At 36.2% G+C, this 19,056-nt stretch overlaps 1 protein-coding gene across 1 annotated transcript in view; it reads right to left on the bottom strand.

Annotated features, from left to right (window-relative positions):
* Positions 1 to 3,061: 3,061 nt before the first annotated feature.
* The window catches only part of LOC127870079 (uncharacterized), a 41,528-nt gene continuing 25,533 nt past the window's right edge, over positions 3,062 to 19,056 (bottom strand). The window contains exons 9-11 of the mRNA XM_052412738.1: positions 15,392 to 15,424; positions 9,790 to 9,924; positions 3,062 to 9,175 (exon numbers count right to left, since the gene is read on the bottom strand). Coding sequence (XP_052268698.1) covers positions 9,062 to 9,175; positions 9,790 to 9,924; positions 15,392 to 15,424 — 282 coding nt within the window. The 3' untranslated portion in view covers positions 3,062 to 9,061. The remainder of the gene's footprint in view (positions 9,176 to 9,789; positions 9,925 to 15,391; positions 15,425 to 19,056) is intronic.

Below are 19,056 nucleotides of genomic sequence, written 5' to 3'. Positions count from 1 at the left end.
CGATTCTTGTCACCCTAGGGTGACTTCAAGGCGATTCATGTCACCCTGAGGTGACATCAAGCCGACCGGGTGACAAGAATCGGCTTGAAGTCACCCCAGGGTGACTTGAATGGGCTTCTAGTCACCCCCGGGTAACTTCAAGCCATTGCAAGTCGACAATGACCAGATGAGCCATAGTATGATGTGTGTATGTGATGGTATGGCTCATTGGGTCATTGTCGACCTGAAATGGCTTGAAGTCATCCGGGGGTGACTAGAAGCCGATTCTTGTCACCCTAGGTTGACTTCAAGCCGATTCATGTCACCCTGAGGTGACTTCAAGCCGACCGGGTGACTAGAATCGGCTTGAAGTCACCCCAGGGTGACATGAATCGGCTTCTAGTCACCCCGGGTGACTTCAAGCCATTTCAGGTCGACAATGACCCAATGAGTTTAGAGCATTGGGTCATTGTCGACCTGAAATGGCTTGAAGTCACCCTTCGATTCTTGTCAAAGAACAAATGGTTGCGTCATACGTGTGTCCGTCGGTCCGTTCGTCCGTATTTCCGTCTGTCCGTGCGTCTGTCTCTTTTTCTGTGTTTTTTTTCTGTGTCTGTCTTTCTTTTCATCTGTGTATGTGTCTGTTGTCCGTCTGTCTGTTGTCTGTCTGTCAATGTGTCTTGCTTTCTTTCTGTTCCTCCGTCCGTCCGTATAACCGTCCGTGTGTCCGTCCGTCCGTGTTTCCTTATTTTCGTTTGTCCGTGAGTATCGTCTGTTAGTCTGTCTGTCTGTTTTTCGGTATGTCTCTCTGTCTGTCCGTCCGTCTCTATGTCCGTGTGCCCATGTGTTCTTATGTCCGTCCGTGTGTCCTTATTTCCGACTGTCCGTGCATCTGTTTTTCCGTCTGCATGTCCGTCCGTTCCTACTTGCGTCCGTATATCCGTCTGTATTTCTCACCGTCTGTCCGTCTGTCGGATATACGGACATACGGACTGACAAATGGACTGACATACGCACTGACAAACGGAAAAAAGGACCCACTGACTGAAGGAGCGACATCAAGACGGACGGGCGGACGGACAGATAAACAGACAGACAGACGGACTGTCTGTGCGTGTCTTTGTCTGTCTGTGCGTATCTTTGCATGTCTTTGTCTGTCTTTGCGTGTCTTTAAATGTCTTTTGCAGTGTTAAGTAGGACCCAGAAATTCTATGGCGCACCAAAGGGGTCGAAACTTTAACTTCAGCTGCAGTAGAAAAAAATTCTGCTCGAGCAGCATTTATTTTTAGATTATGGCATCAGCCAATCAGAACTCTTGCTATATTTGCCATTTGCTGCGAACCTGGTTTGTTTGAAAAAAATGGCTGCCGCCGTGAATGGTGACTTTTTTTCATTTTTTTCTGCAAGTTTATGCGACGACCAGTTTAAAGTTTAACATTGACACACGGTAAATGCTTTATATGTCGGCTGCAAACTAGTCGATCAAAAAGTTGTTTCCATTTGCTAAATAAGAAAATCGATCATTAATGTCTAATGGCTGTTAAAACTTTTGCGAAAATTACGACGATGACTGATAAGAATGGGTGCGCAAGTGTAGGTTCTCTGTTTCTATCGATTTACTTACTTAATGATTCTTAATTATTGATGCTCTCAAGTGTAGGCTCTCTGTTTTGATTAATTGATTAAAACAAAGATTATTAGTTCGTTTCAGTTTTTCTAAAGTTATTGGCAGGTCTATTTCGTTTCCGTAGAGGTAGCTTATGACGACCATTTGTAAGCTCAAATTTGATTGGTTGCGGGTTCAAGGGCTTATTCTAAAAATAAATGCTGGTCGATCAGGATTTTTCTGTTGCAGCATCTAGATGCTGGTCGAGCAGCGTTTAAAAGCAGCAGAAGTTAAAGTATCGACCCCTTTGGTGCGACATAAAATTCTCAGGTTACTTTCTAGTCGCCAAACTGTAATTTTCGCCGTCGAATCGGTTCCGAGAATGCTCATGAGGGCAGGGTTAACTGGCGACTATTATTTTTGATTGAAGTCTGTGTCTTAATCAAATATCAAATGTTTCAATATGGAAGAAATAAATTCATAATAAGCCTCGTGAGGATACATATGATATGATAACACAGAAAAATGTGTATCTACGAACACTACTATGTGGTTAATTATATGTGCACTTCACGACAAACATTTCATGCGTTGGATATGCGACTTTTAAGTGAAAGAAAAGAACACAGCAATACTCAAACCTTTGCCTTTAATTTAATAACTTAGAAAGTCTGCCTTTATTTCAAAGTCAGGATATACAACGAATATCTTTAACGCCTGGAAACCATGTTCTAAAGAGCACAGGAACCATTTTCAAGCCTAATCAATATATTATTACAACATAGTATTATGTTCTCAGCATGTTTCATTAAGAACTAAAATGTGACTACATGTAATGAAAGTTCACAATATTTCACTAGAGCCATAAAAAAACTGCAACCCACCTGATGGGCCTTGATTTTAAACAAACCGGAGCTATTTTTAGACTAACCTTGCAATGATGTTTCCAATTAAAACAACCCGGTTTACAACAACAACATTGGTAAAATATTATGACCATTTTTAATGAAGATAGGACTAAATATGTGACTTCGAGATTGTTAACAAGGTTTCACTACAGCCATATACTGGAAACTGCCCCACCCCCTGGCAACCATGTTTTTTTTAACCGACCGAAACCATTTTCGAACTGACCTGAGCTATCAGAAGAACACATTTTGACCAAGTTTCATGTAGACTTGACTATAAATGTGACTTCTAGAGTGTTAACAAGCTTTTTATTTAATTTGACCAATTAGGGATCTAGTTTTTAACGTCACATGACCCAGTTTTGAGCTTGGCCAAGAGATCATTCAAACAAATATTCTGACTAAGTTTCGTGAAGATCGGAAAATAAATCTGGCCTCTAGAGTGGCAAATGTTGATGACGCACAACGGATGAGCACAAGGGACAAATGGCGATCCTAAAACCTCACCATGAGAACATTGTGTTCAGGTTAGCAAAAAAAGGAATGATCACATTAACACAAACAGAGGTTCTGTTTACTGCCACACTTTTATTCAATAAATTATGAACATACAATAACAACTGGTTGACACACAGTATCACATGGTAGAGATGCCTTTTGAGACAGAAATATCAAGTTCAATGAGAAAAATAGCGTATAGAATGCAGTAACAATCAACAGATAATCATGACAATGGCAATTACTTGAAACTCTCTCTCATAAACGGTCTTGTTCATGACTTATTTCAAAACTTTGATAGGGAACAAACAAAACATGCTTTTATATTAAAAACTACAACTTCAATTATCTATTGGCCTTTTAAAAAATACAAAATGCATTAATTACCAATAAATCAAACTAGAGTTTTGTCACAGATGTGACGTATACCCCCACATGCTGCATTGACACGCCGTCCAATGACTGTTAACAAAATTAATGTACAGAGTCATTATAAAATCTCACAATGAATGACATAGTTATGGCCCGGACAAGATCATTTGTGGCAATTTTTGACTTTTGAACTCACAGTATGACCTTGGCGTTGCAGATATCGACGTAATTCGTTTGCATGACACACTGTCCAATGATGGTGAACAAATGTGCCAAATGATTTTAAAATCCCACAATGAACAACATGGTAATTGCCCGGACAAGCTCATTTATGGCCATTTTTTACCTTTGAACTCAAAGTGTGACCTTGACCTTGGAGATATCAACATAATTCTTTTTCGCGGAACACACGGTCCAATGATGGTGAACAAATGTGCCAAATAATTTTAAAATCTCACTATGAACGACAGAGTTATGACCGGGACAAGCTCATTTATGGCCATTTTTTACCTTTGAACTAAGTGTGACCTTGACCTTGGAGATATCAACGTAATTCTTTCACGCGACACAGCGTCCAATGATGGTGAACAAATGTGCAAAATAAATTTAAAATCTCACAATGAACGACAAAGTTATGGCCCGGGCAAGCTTATTTATGGCCATTTTTTACCTCTGAACTTAAAGTGTGACCTTGACCTTGGAGATATCGACGTTATTCTTACGCGCGACACACCGTCCAATGATAGTAAACAAATGTGCCTAATGATTTTAAAATCTCACGATGAACGACATAGTTATGGCCTGGACAAACTCATTTATGGACATTTTATACATTTGAACTCAAAGTGTGACCTTGACTTTGGAGATATTGACATAATTCTTTCGCACAACACACCGTCCAATGATGGTGAACGAATGTGCCAAATACTTTTAAAATAATCTCACAATGAACCACAAAGAATTGCCCAGACAAGCATTTGACCTTTGAACTCCAAGTGTGACCTTGACCTTGGAGATATCGACATACTTCTTTCGCATGACACACTGTCCCATGATGGTGAACAAATGTACCAAGACATTTTAAAATCTAACGATAAATGACATAGTTATGGTCCGGACAAACTTTCAATTTAAAGCGCACTAAGTGACCCTGTGACCTTGTTTTTGACCCGGCAAGACCCATATTCAAACTTGACCTAGACATCATCTAGATACAACTTGTGACCAAGTTTGGTGAAGATCGGATGAAATTTTGGGACAGACCGACAGACAAAGTGACTCCTATATAGCCCCCATTACCAATGGTAATGGGGGTATAATCATGCTTTATATTAAGCAAAACAGTTAATATCAATTATTTATCAATTATTTTGTAGCAACAACTTTATGTTATGTAAATTCAGATCAATTTGTCATATATCAACATCTACCTATGGTTTGAATTAAATTATTGAAACTTCAAATGCACCAACAAGCAATCATGGTTAGTGACATAACATTTCTGTTTTCTTTGTAGGACGTACTAATGTACATGTATTAATTTCTGAACATAGGCTATTCTTAACAACTAATTTTTAGTTGTTGAAAAGTATAGCAACAGCATTTGAACAATGTACAGTATAATGTTGATATAAAAACATACAGTACCACTTTAAGGATAACATATTTCGGAGATATTCTAACAATGTAGTCTGGACCCAATGTTAAGTTTCCAGTTTGCATTTTAATGCATCAAAGTTTTAAATGGCTAACCTAAAATGTCATTGTATATCTAAAAACCTTCTTAACACTTGGAACCTGTATTATAACAGGTTTATTACCTATACCCTATGTTTTAGATGTCTGCACATTCCTTTTCTACAGATTATACTGGAAAATGAAATGAAAATGTCAATCTTTAAATTAATTCAGTTTTATATACAACCAAGGGAGGTGAATTGTTTGTCCTATAACCTTATTAACCCAACAAAGTAATATGAAAAAACAACACCTTCAAATGACTAGAAAAAGGAGTATGACAAAGACATATTAAAAGGGAAATTTCACTGGTAGGTAAAGTATTGAGTAAAAAGGTTCAACATGTTTCAAATAACATGCTTTACTAAACAAGACCATCAAAATTATTTCACATGTCAAATTTATAACAGTATATAAGTTATACAAAAGATGAAATAACATTGTTTTCAGTTCATGTTCCCTCAATATCCTGATGCAAGAGAGGGTAATGATACAAAAGAAACTTTTCTTGTTATAAAATTTAAAAAATCACTGTAGCTTGTCCACCTTCAAAAAAACCTATTTCTTCATGAACAAATATTACACAAAGAAGTGTAAAAACAGTTTAAATTGTAAAGTAAATATTTGAGGAGTGTATCACCACAAACCTCCATTAATTCCTTGTTCACCTTAATTAAAATCATTTTTTACAACTGAATAGCAAGAGGATTGTACGATAATCGATATCTCAATGACAAGTACACTTCATGGGGCATTAGCTATTATTAATTTATTATGATATAATATGATTTATTATATGTGTTTTAAATGTTTAGGCTGACTGTAACAAAGCTGTATGAATTTCATTTGTAAAAAGAAACAAATTCAATATTTTACCAAACCAAACACATCTTTTACTACTAAATATTACTGTCATCAATTTAATTTTGTAATTAAAGGACATATAACATGACAAAAACATACATCTTGTTCTAAAAGGAACTATTTTGAATGATTTATTACAAAATAAATATATTTACACTTAGATAATAACCCTTTTCATACAATTCAAACTCGAAGTGATATTGTACAATAATTCATATTTATCATGGTTGTATTAAAAAAATATATTAAAATAATCATATTTAGTAGATGGAAATTACAAAAAGATTTGAAATTGCTACCAATTCATGTAGCCTCTTTTCTGGTATATTCAGTCACTTTAGAGTTACATTTAATGATTAGACTGAATTCACATATTTTCAACCCAAGTGAGATTTTAAACTTAAAAACTTAATAAATTCAAATTATTTACAAATCACATATTTGCTTAGTAACTGGCCATTTCAAGGAAGGCACACTAGCAACATACTTAAGTTAATAACTTTATTCAGAGGTAAGGTACAAGTGCCTTTATAATTGCATTACCTATGTCCACACAAGTGATGTGGCCATGAAAGCGATCTTACACAATCCTCAGATTTGTAGTCAAGCGTCTATGGATCATCAATTTCAACGTTAAATTATACTGCAATAAAGCTTGAACACAAGTTGATAGTGATAAATAACCATATGTTATGATATCCCATTGAACAAATCTGTATTTATAAACAAATTTTGTAGTTATTGCTATTTTTTTAATTAAAAACTTATATTATATGATAACACAATCCCACATGATTATTACAAGAGGGCCACTTGCCTTAAGTTGCTCCCTTCAGACCCTAAGGAACTTATCTGTTATGAGAATGTAGTGTTCACAAAAGACTGCCACATTGCAGCAAAGTTTGTCAATGGACTGGAACCATATCCTACTCGGAGAAAGTTTCATGATGATAGTGCAAACAAATTTGACTTCAAGAGTGTTCAAAAGCTTTTTCTATAATTTGACCTAATGATCTAGTTTATGACCCCAGGTAACCCAGTTTTGAATTCTGCCAAGCAACTATTTGGGGAAATGTTTTTTCCAAGTTTCATGGAGATTGGAAATAAATTTTGTTTGTAAAGAGTTCACAAGCTTTTTATTTAATTTGATCTTGTGACTAATCTTTTTTTTACCTCATGTGACCCAGTTTCATGCTGGACCAGATATCATTGGAACAAATGTTCTGACCCAGTTTCATGAAGAATTGGCAATAAATGTGGCCTCTAGAGTGTTCTCAAGCTTTTTCTTTCATATGACCTTTGAGCCTTTTTTGACACCATGTGACTTTATTATACTTGGCTTAGATATCATGAGGCCAATGTTCTGAATATGTTTCATGAAGATTTGGCAATAAATGTTGCTTCTAAAGTGTTCACAAGATTTTCGTTATTTTGACCTTGTTGTTGACCCTGCATGGCCCAGTATAAAACTCATCCCAAATACCATCAGGGCCAATGATTTCAGCATATTTTTTGAAGATTTGGCAATAAATTTGGACTCAAGCTTTTTCTTTAATTTGACTTCCAGACCAAATTTTTAAGCTCATTGACACAGTTTCTAATTCGGATGAGAGATCACTTGGACAAATGTTACTACCACGTTTGATTGAGATTGGGCAAATTATGCTGCCTATAGAGTGTCTTCAAGGCAAATATTGATGATTGAAGATGGACAAAAGGTAATCACAAACAATTACATAAAGTCTTACATGCCATCATAAATGAACAACCAAAAAATGAAAACGTTCCAAATAGGCTAAACTGCAAACCAAAAAATGAAAACAATTGTTTATTCAGTATTAGCTGATGAAAATTTAGAGAACAAGTAAAAATACACGATTTCATATATAAACATATCTCTGAAAACTTATGACATTTGTTTACAACATGCATAACAACATAATTATAATATTACACACTTACAGCAAATAACAGTGAACACAAGGCAAAGCATGTATCAAACAAAAAGTGGAATGATTTCAGTATAAAATGGTTGTAGTCTAACAGTAAAATACACTATAAAAACTGATTATCTTGAAAAGCATAAAACAACTGATATGCTTTAACATCACAACAGATGGAAAAAAATCACAATAAAAGCATGCTACTTTTCATCTTAAGCGATATGCATCAGTGATAAAAGCAGCATTTTGCATGACAAAATCTTCATAAATAAACAAGTATATTACAAATTTACATCTGATAAATTTGGTCAAGTAAATAACAAGATTTCATTGAATATGGTCAGAAATAACATTTAATTGAAAATCAAATTAACAACATCTTGAATTTCTGACATTACGCCCATCATGTGGGAGGTTCTTATGCCATATATAGCAGATTTAGCTCCAGATAAGCAAGGGCATTCACACAGTCCAGTAAGGAGCTACCTATCCGCTTACCGCCTATCTGCCAACCCTGTGTGACTTTAATTTGGCATAAGACCAATTGTCTCATAGCAAACAGGTAGCTCCTCGCCAGACTGATAAATACTGTTCATTTGGCATAAGACCCATTGTCGCAACAGTCAAATATTGTTGTGAAAATCCAAGCACTCTAAAAGTTAAAAATATTATCTTCACTTGAACTTTGCCACAAAAAAGCATTTTAAGGAGACAGTGCAAATATTTTCTCGTTTCCTATTTTATTGCCTGGCTGTCACTTCACATGAGCAATTGTACACCATGCAACCCCATCATTTCCAGACTGTAAATCAACCTTGACAGTCATGTGATATATATGTGATATCTAAGCACATCACATTCTAATTAATGATCCGATGCCTGCAGATTCTGTGATATTTCTGTGACTACCTCTGGTTGATGTAACGGTATATCACACTCTGCCATACCTTGGGCTAACATATATCACATTAGAATGATGCTGAATAAATAATTTCTAATGTCGGTGATATCCGAGATATTGCTGCAACCACAGTTTAACATATATCACACATAAGCACTTCTTTGTGTTGTATTCAGCATGTGTGTCTGGCATATCACAGTTAGGCATTTGTTATGCCTATTGTTTTACTTTTAGTTCAATCACCAACTGACTGCTATTTTTTCTCCAAAACAGATGGATTCTTTTCTAAAATTGTCAACAGGATTTTGTCAACATATTGAGAAAGTCTTCGATTCACATCCTGTTGCTCTCTCAGGGACTTCATAAGCTGAACAAAGAAATCATTGCAAATTATGTTTTTTAACAATATTACTTAAATATACATTTGAGCCATTCTCTGGGATAACCAAGCTTAATGGATGTGTGTTAAGTGTGGCCCCAATTAAAATAGCACATGCATTAAGCCCAAGTTTCCTAGAGTATGACTCAACTTTGTTTTGTATTTATACTGACATATGGCTATAATTTGATTGTTAATGCTTGAATAAATTTCACATTTAAAGCCTATGTATTTCTAATATCAAAATAAGCTTAAAATGTACCTTAAAACTGGATACTGATAATAAATTCACAAATTATATAAACAAGCTGTCTTATAAAGAGAGACAGCAAAATGGTAAAACTAAACATGATTTATGTAGCAAGCGACAATCAAGGTGTTAGCTAAATGGATACACAGCTCAATTGCAAGTTCTGAAAAGCTCCCTATGAATTATAAGTAGTCTTTAATATTTGTAATAATTTTTTCTTGAAAAAAAAAGTAACTATTTATTCTCTATATAACATATAGAGCTGGATGATTATCCTGAATATTGTGGACTACTGACTAATAACCAATTTAGATTTCTAAATATAGCTGCAGAAATTCTAACTCAAAAGTACCTCCTCCTTGGTCATGTGATCGAGCTCCTCGGCCAATGAGGATCCTTCCTGCATGATATGCCGCCCCTCCTGTACAGTCTGGGCCAATAGCTGGGCATTCAGCTCCTCATTCTCCTCTGCAAGGTGCTTGTTGGCCTGCAATTTCAAAACATCATCATATTAGTGGGGTTTTACCTAGTTCTTTTAAGCTCATTTTTGTAAATTAAACCATGGGCTTTTGTGGAGAAAGATCTAGGCTTAAAAATATCACGTAACTGCACTCAGCCTTTGTTTTACAGCATTTTTTACCATCTGATCTTTCCTTCATTATAGAGATTTGGTGTCTTAGTTATTGGATCTTGCACTACTAATCAAGACATGCAACTTCAAGACAAGTACCAGAACTGGGTATCTTATGAGCCATATGCGAAAAATGGCTCTTATGCCATATGTTGCCAGCAAAGCTCCAGGCTAGCTTTTGCATCCGCGCAGTCTGGTCAGGTACTACTCTGTTCACTAAAGAGACTACAATACCTAATGGGCCTATAATACCTTATTTGACTTATAGGACATGGTAGCTTCTGATCAGACTGCACAGGCTGGTCTGGAGCTAGGCCTACCGCATATTGTTCAAGACCCATTTTGATTATTTGAATGTTCACTGAGTAGGAAAATATACAAATAGAGTATATACAAATTAATTTTATTTTATATGAAATCATACAGTGTGTTGAGTCCAGAATAAAGGTATATGTAAACAAACATTAAAATACTGGTCAATGTTTTTATTTTATTAAAGGCTGTTACTGATCACATCACAAGTATATTTATAATACTTTACATAACAGTTCAAAATCAACTTAAATTGGTTTAAGAATAAATTAATAAATATATAATTTACAAACTCCAGTTTCCCAAATCCATTCTGATTTAACTTGGTGACATAGAGTCTGCAGATTTGGCTCTTTAGAGCATAAGTCATTGACTGCCAATGGTAATCACTTTGTAGAGCAAAGTTAATGTCTTTTTATGTATACACACAGTGATTGCTATAATTAAGCTTGTATAACAGCCACTCAACCCTCATGCTGGTTCATCATTATAAAGCACTGCAATTTAACCCTCATGGTTATGAATAAGCAACCATAATTGAATTCCCATGCATCGTTGTCCATCATTGATTCATCATTTTCTTTAAGATGAAAAGTGTGATTTTTGTATGTTGGGCATGTATGTTGTTTCATTAACAAAGTTAAATAAATATACTTTCAGCAGAATCTGTCTTAAAAGGGATTACACAAATATATATGTGTGTAGCAAATACAAACAAACATATTTAAATTTCAATGAAATACATGTTTTGTCCTTTTAAACAATGCATACCAGATTATAACAAGAAACCGTCGGAGACGGGTGATGCTCCCCAAAGGTTTTTTGGTCACAATATTGCACTATATATTCAGATAAAAGGAAACGTCTTGAGGGCACAGTAGTTGGGGGGACAAGATTTTTTTTATAGAAAATGTCAAAGGGCCATTGCTCTGTGCAAAATCATCCGACCAGAACCCGCTGATAATATGCACATCTCCTCTTGGTAGTGAAGCTTCACATAAAGTTTCATTGAATTCCGGTCATTAGTTGCTGAGAAATAGCCCGGACAAGAATTGCACTATATGTACAGTTAATGGAAAATTTCAAAGGGCCATAACTCTGTGAAAAATCATCCGACCAAAACCGGCTGATAATATGCACATCTCCTGTTGGTAGTGAAGCTTCCCATAAAGTTTCATTGAATTCCGGTCATTAATTGCTGAGAAATAGCCCGGACAAAAATTGTGCACGGACGGACGGACACAAGGACGGACAGACGAAGCGGCGACTATATGCTCCCCCCCCCCAAATTTTTGGGGGAGCATAAAAATTATAAAAAAACAGCCTAAATCTGATAAACAATTATCTGTTTCTAACAAAACTCCAACATTGTGGACAAGTAAATGACACATTAACTAAATATGTTAAGGAAAAGTCTCAATACAGTACATTTATAAGGAATTTTAAGGAATCAGTCAGGCCAGGGCATCCTACATAGAGTTTAAATATATAATAAAAGAGTTAAATCCCCAAAACAAAAATATATTTACAACCTTGGTAAAAAACCTGCCATAAAACGTCATTAAAATGATTACTTGATAGAAAAAAGCAGACAAGCATATCAAATGTAGTTGTTTCATATTTATCAAAATGTGTTTAAATGTCCACTACAGTAAAACTTCTTTAACTTGAGCATCTCTAACTCAAATATCAAAGGTAACTAAGGTAACTAGAAACAAGAGCACCGCCTTGCGGGTGCAGACCGCTCATCTATTTTATTTTTAAAGGTGAAGGGACTCTCATTTTCAATCACAAAGGAGGGAGGGGTGGAGTGAAGAGGGGTGTATAGTGTGGGGGTGTGGAATTTATTACATTATCTTTAAAAAATGCGAAAAAAAACGAAAAAAAAAATTCGGGGGGGGGGGGAGTGGTGGGGGGGGGGGGGGATTCTTGGGTGGGATGGTTGGACGTTATTTCAAACATAAAATAATAACAAGGGACAAATTGTCACAAAACCAGGTTTTCATTGTGAAAAAAAATCTGATAAAGGGAGACAACTCAAACTGAACTTTTGAAATGAACAAACAAAATTAACCCCCTTTGTAAGTTTGTTTTAAAATAAATCTATTTTTAGTCGTGGCGACCTTGACATTGGAGATATTGACGTGATTCTTTCGTGCGACACACCGTCCCATGATGGTGAACAAATGTGCCAAATGATTTTAAAATCTCATAATGAATGACATAGTTATAGCCCAGACAAGCTCATTTATGGCTATTTTTTACCTTTGAACTCAAAGTGTGACCTTGACCTTGGAGATATTGACGTAATTTTTTCGCGCGACACACTGTCTAATGATGGTTAACAAATGTGCCAAATGATTTTAAAATCTCACAATGAACGACAAAGTTATGGCCCGGACAAGGTTGTTCCGCCCGCCCGCCAGCCAGCCCGCCCGCATTCGCCAATCTAATAACCAGTTTTTTCCTTCGGAAAACCTGGTTAAAAACCTGGTTAAAAATAAATATTTGTGTTTTTTAACCGTTTCAAAAAAAATAATTTGGGGGGGGGGTGGGGGTGGAGTATAGTGTGAGGGTGTGGTGGTAATTTGTAAGATGATCTTAAAAAAAAAAAAAAAAAATTAGGGGGGGATTCGGGTGGGGGAGGGGGGGGGGGGATTCTTGGGTGCGATGGTTGGACGGTATTTCAAACATAAAATAATAAAAATAAATATTTGTGTTTTTTAACCGTTTCAAAAAAAAAATTTGAGGGTGGGGTGGGGGGGGTATAGTGTGACGGTGTGGTGGTCATTTGTGAGATGATCTTAAAAAAAAAAAAAAAAATGGGGGGGGAGGGAAGGGGGAGGGGGGGGGGAGGGCACACGCGGGTTTGGGTGGAGTCTATTGTGGTATGTCAGGTAAGAGTAGTTTTGTCAAAGTATCAATCAAATCTAATCATAAATAAAGAAGTTATGGCAATTTTAGCAAAATTTAATAATTTGACCTTGAGTCAAGGTCATTCAAAGGTCAAGGTAAAATTCAACTTGCCAGGTACAGTAACCTCATGATATCATGAAAGTATTTGAAGTTTGAAAGCAATAGCCTTGATACTTAAGAAGTAAAGTGGATCGAAACACAAAATTTAACCATGTATTCAAAGTTACTAAGTAAAAAAGGGCCATAATTCTGTAAAAATGACAACCAGAGTTATGCAACTTGTCCTTTTACTGTACCCTTATGATAGTTTGCGAGTTTTCCAAGTATGAAAGCAATATCTATGATACTTTAGGGGTAAAGTGGACCAAAACACAAAACTTAACAAATTTTCAATTTTCTAAGTATAAAGGGCCCATAATTCCGTCCAAATGCCAGTCAGAGTTACATAACTTTTCCTGCACAGTCCATTATGATAGTTAATAAATGTTGCAAGTATGAAAGCAATAGCTTTGATACTGTAGGAATAAAGTGGACCTAAACACAAAACTTAACCAAATTTTCAATTTTCTAAGTATAAGAAGGGCACATAATTCTGTTAAAATGCCAGTCAGAGTTACATAACTTTGCCTGCACAGTCCCCTTATGATAGTTAGTAAGTGTTGCAAGTATGAAAGCAATAGCTTTGATACTTAAGGAATAAAATGGACCTAAACACAAAACTTAACCAAAATTTTCAATTTTCTAAGTATAAAAAGGGCACATAATTCTGTCAAAATGCACGCCAGAGTTATCTAACTTTGCCTGCCCAGTCCCCTCATGATAGTAAGTAAGTGTACCAAGTTTGAATGCAAAAGCATTGATACTTTCTGAGAAAAGTGGACCTAAACGCAAAACTTAACCGGACGCCGACGCCAAGGTGATGACAATAGCTCATAATTTTTTTTCAAAAAATAGATGAGCTAAATATCGTTGTCACAGAAAAATCATTTATACTTCAATAAGGAGTTGCCACCTTAATCCTTTACCCCTTAGATACGTAATTTGATGCATTTGTAATTCCTTAGAAAGTTATATTTAATTTAAGACCTTTCTAACTAAATTCAAGTTTTTAAGGCTTCATTTTCAACCCTTAGATACTAATGAGCAGAAAACAGCATAAAACCTGAACAGCCTGATGGTCACTCGCAGGCTGTTCTGGTTTTATGCTGTTTGCACATAGCCATTTTCACTTTGCTTCTGAGTGGGAAAGGGTTAAACTTGAGAATAGAAAACTATATAATTCTTGCAACTGTGTGTTCAGGGTAAGTTAATATTACACGAAAATCTTGATAACTGGGGACCGTTGAAAACTCTTAGCACTTTTATCATCCCAGTATTACCTCAGGTTAAACAAGTTTTACTGTACTCCAAAATTGTTTCCTGTTGTATGTGTATACATGCAGAAAGTTTTTAAATACTTGTGATTTGTTCATGGTTCAGTTTTTAGGTTAAGGAATACATGTAATAAACACAAAAACCAAGATATTTAATACACATTAAAAGCTCCTAAGAAGCCGAAATGTACTACGAGCCACTTCATGCAAATAGGCATAAGACCAATTGTTGCACGAGTGAAAGATGAGTGGAAAAAATACATAGTTTCTGTTGCATTAACAATAACTGAAACCAAATTTTATAGATAATGCATGCAAACCCAAACACTTTTCAAACATTCAAATTGCCTCTATGAATTATTCCTTTTGCATTTCAAAAGAACAAATTGTACCATCTAATCATTTACAACAAATTAATGACATTTAACAAAAAAGTCAACAAAAACTACTAAAATATGCAATTTTGAGCCTGAAAAATAATAAAATTACTAAACTTTGTATGATCTTACATATAAGTACAAAATGAAATGAAAACTAGCATGAATAAACCAAAAAATCAATTACAAAATCACAATCACAGACTGTGGAAAATACATTTAAATTATTAAATGGCACATTACTTTGATGGGATACAATATAAGATTTGTTTGCGCTTAAGATAATGAAGGTACACAAAAGCACCAAACGAACCAGACAACAGACAACATTAAGGGAATACACACCTGGGATGCTTCCCTCCATTCCTCCCATAATGTCTGCATAAAGACAATATAGGGAGTAAATTAGGGAAAAAATACGTAAGCACTGGGCCTTGACTACGTTTTCAATGTCAAAATAAATTTGATTTAATATTTATGACCGATGAACATTGAGATCAAATAAATATATTCCACAACAAGTTGATCAGTTGTTTGATAGAATTTTGCCCCAAAACGTAAGAGCAAGCGAGTGCAATAATTATTAAACTAAAAATAACAAGAGTGCCTAACTGTCACAAGATACGCCCGTTCGAAGGTTTTGGACACCATGCTCACTGCTTGAAATGCACTTTTTAGTGACCTCCAGACCTAGTTATTGACCCGGCATGACCCATATTTGAACTTGACCTAAATATCATTTAGACGTAACATCTGACTAAATTCGGTGAATATTAGATGAAAACTACTTCAATTAGAGACCGGACACCATGCTATATGCTTGAAATGCACTAGGAGACATCGTGACCTCATTTTTGACCCGGCATGACCCATATTTGAACTTGACCTACATATCATCTAGACACAACTTCTGACCAAATTGGGTGAAGATCGGATGAAAACTACTTCAATTAGAGAGGGGACACCATGCTTAATGCTTGAAATGCACTATGTGACCTCATGACCTCGTTTTTGACCCTGCATGACCAATATTTGAACTTGACCTACATACAGTACAGCTCACGCAAAACCAACAAATTCCGCGATCCGCGGAGTTTGACGACATCAATTGTTCGCGGAGTCGACTCGGCATCGACCATCTGGTCGCCGAGTCGCCGTGTCTGTTCGCCGAGACACGCCGCGGCACGCCTCGGCATGATGCCGAGGAAATTGTTGGTGATATGACGCTGAGTCACTCGGCGAACAATCTTATAAACTATAATTTACCTGGGATAGAAACTGATTACAAGTTCCGAAATCATGATGTTTATTAAATGTATATTAACTACGTTCGGACAATTCCTCTAAATAAAATAACATTTAAACACACTGTATCGTTACCGTTACGCTGTTTCAGTTCCTTCATTACTGAAACAATTAGTGTATTGTATACTGACTGCAGCTTCTTGGGAAAACAGGGCTTAATGCATATGCATAAATTGTCAACCCAGTACCAGAGACTGTCTTTAAACGAAAAACACCATAGAATCAGAAAGTGTCGTCCTTGATTAGCTTGTGCGAACTGCACTGGCTAATCAGTGTGCACAGGACACCACTTATTTGACATACATAAGGCCCCGTTTTCCCTGAACTCTGCCAATATGTACAGATTTCAATGACAAACTGGCCAATGTCGTCGCACAGGCTGTTAATCACTATTGATTACATACACACACTCACTGTCTGCAGTGTACCAGTGGTGAAGCATAAACAGGCTAATCAGTGTGCACAAGCAGATGCGGTGGTCATCGTTCTTAGGGTAGTTAAGAGCAGACCGACTTGCAAAACTAGCTCTTAACCTTAATTGTTCGCAAGCGAACAACTAACAAGAGAGGTGTTTGTTAGAAACACAATGCCCCCTTCTGCGCCGCTTTGAAGCCATATATTTTATCTTTGACCTTGAAGGATGACCTTGACCTTTGGCCACACAAAATGTGCAGCTCTATGAGATACACATGCATGCCAAATATCAAGTTTCTACCTTCAATATTGCAAAAGTTATGACCAATGATAAAGTGTTCGGACGGACGGACGGACTGACGGACAGACAGACGGACGGCTTGACGGACAGTTCAAAAACTTCATGCCACTCTTCGGGGGGCATAAAAAAAACACGTACGTATGCCAAATACTGCTGTTCACAGAACATTATTGTATTTCAGCTAATGAAACCACATACTGTGAAACCATTTATTTTCGACAGCACAAAATTTCGTCATTTTTATAAAAATGACGATTTCGTCAACACTTAAATTCGCCGATTTCTGATTTTGAATTTTAAAAAATGCGTCAGTCAATATCCGAATTGTGTGTAATACATATTCGCGATCAATCGCAGTTGCAAAAAATCGTGGTACGAATGCGGGAACACACTTGAGAATCACTGCAGGAGGTGGGACCTGTTTGTCACATGCCAATTAACTAGTCTTTTGTTATCAAGGGACAGTAATGGACCCTCTTAATGTATGCCATTCACACGTTCATTGTTATGATTAGCGGACAAGCGGGATCGAATAACCGTTAACGAGTGCTTGTAACAACGAAGCCAATTGCCAATTAGTCTTATTCTATTATTATAATTGCCATACTGATAACAATCGTACCTTTATCGGCACCAATTAGGGAAGGTGCGAACAATATGGGTTATAACTAGTGTTAGCAAATTATTTTGTCACTTTTCTGATATCAACATTACAATTATAAACTCTATGTGTGTGTTTGTTCTTAAAAAGTAAACTACCGGTATATAAATCAATAATGTCAATAATTTAAAAATAAATAAATTGATACATATAAAATAGTAATAAGTGCGGTTAAACGCAAACAATCAAACAACAAACAGCAATTTAAATATTCTTTATTTATTTGTGATAAATATGCATGCTGATCACACATCGTCATCTTTTCATTTGGTTTATTGTCTTTCATCGGCATTTGCTGCGTGATGGCTAATATGCAACACCCCTGAAAAACACAATGCACCTACCTAATGTGTAATAAAGTTATAAACAATTAGCGCTAATTCATTACCATTCTACATAAACGAAGTCAACGCATTCGATACAGCTGTAATGCACACGCGTTTTAAAGACGTGTAACGTGTCAGTTAAGTGCCTTGTGTAATCTACATCCCTTTGTGTCAAAACCGGATTAATCTTGACTACGAAACAGCAGTGAATGTGTGCATGGATTATGTTGGAATTTAATGCCTCATGTCTACGGTAAAGTTTTAAAATATTGTTCAACTTAGTGTTTGTTTTTGTTCAAACATTGAGCATGATTGTTCGTTAGGATCTTAAATTCGCCGATCGGTCAACTGACGAAATTTATGAAAATTAATGCCTGACGATTAATAATGGTTTCACAGTATATCTCAGACACGTGAAGTATCATATGCAAATGATGATGATGATGGTGATGAAAATGACGACGACGACCACGACGCCGCCGCCGCCCCGCCACCGCCGCCGATGCTGCTGCTGCTGATGATGATGATGATGCTGATTATGTTCAATATCACGACCGCATTTGAACATAGATGTAGAAGTGGACCGCTAAACATAAGAACTGGCGTGTATACATGTACATCGAACAAGCATAATAGGCTTCAATTTAACCCTTTACCACTTAGATACGTATTTTCACGCATTTGTAGTCCCTTGGAAAGTTATATTTAATTTAAGACCTTTCTTACTCGATTCAAGTTCTTAAGCCTTCATCTACAAACATTAGATACTGATGAGCAGCAAACAGCATTAAACCTGAACAGACTGCGAGTTACTCGCAGGCTGTTCTGGGTTTATGCTGTTTGCACATAGCCATTTCAACTTTGCTGATAGGGAAAGGGTTAAACGAGTGTTCTGATTAAAAATAAGTAGCTTTTCTTTACATGGACTGGGTATTAAAGATAAAGACCGCAGGAGCACATTGGCAATCGATATAGCGCGAATTCTGTACCCCGCAAATTCATG

This window comes from Dreissena polymorpha, chromosome 2, assembly GCF_020536995.1.
Source record: "Dreissena polymorpha isolate Duluth1 chromosome 2, UMN_Dpol_1.0, whole genome shotgun sequence".
Lineage (NCBI taxonomy): Eukaryota > Metazoa > Mollusca > Bivalvia > Myida > Dreissenidae > Dreissena > Dreissena polymorpha.
Note: the sequence above shows the minus strand (reverse complement) of the source record. Positions and strands in the feature narration are given on the sequence as shown.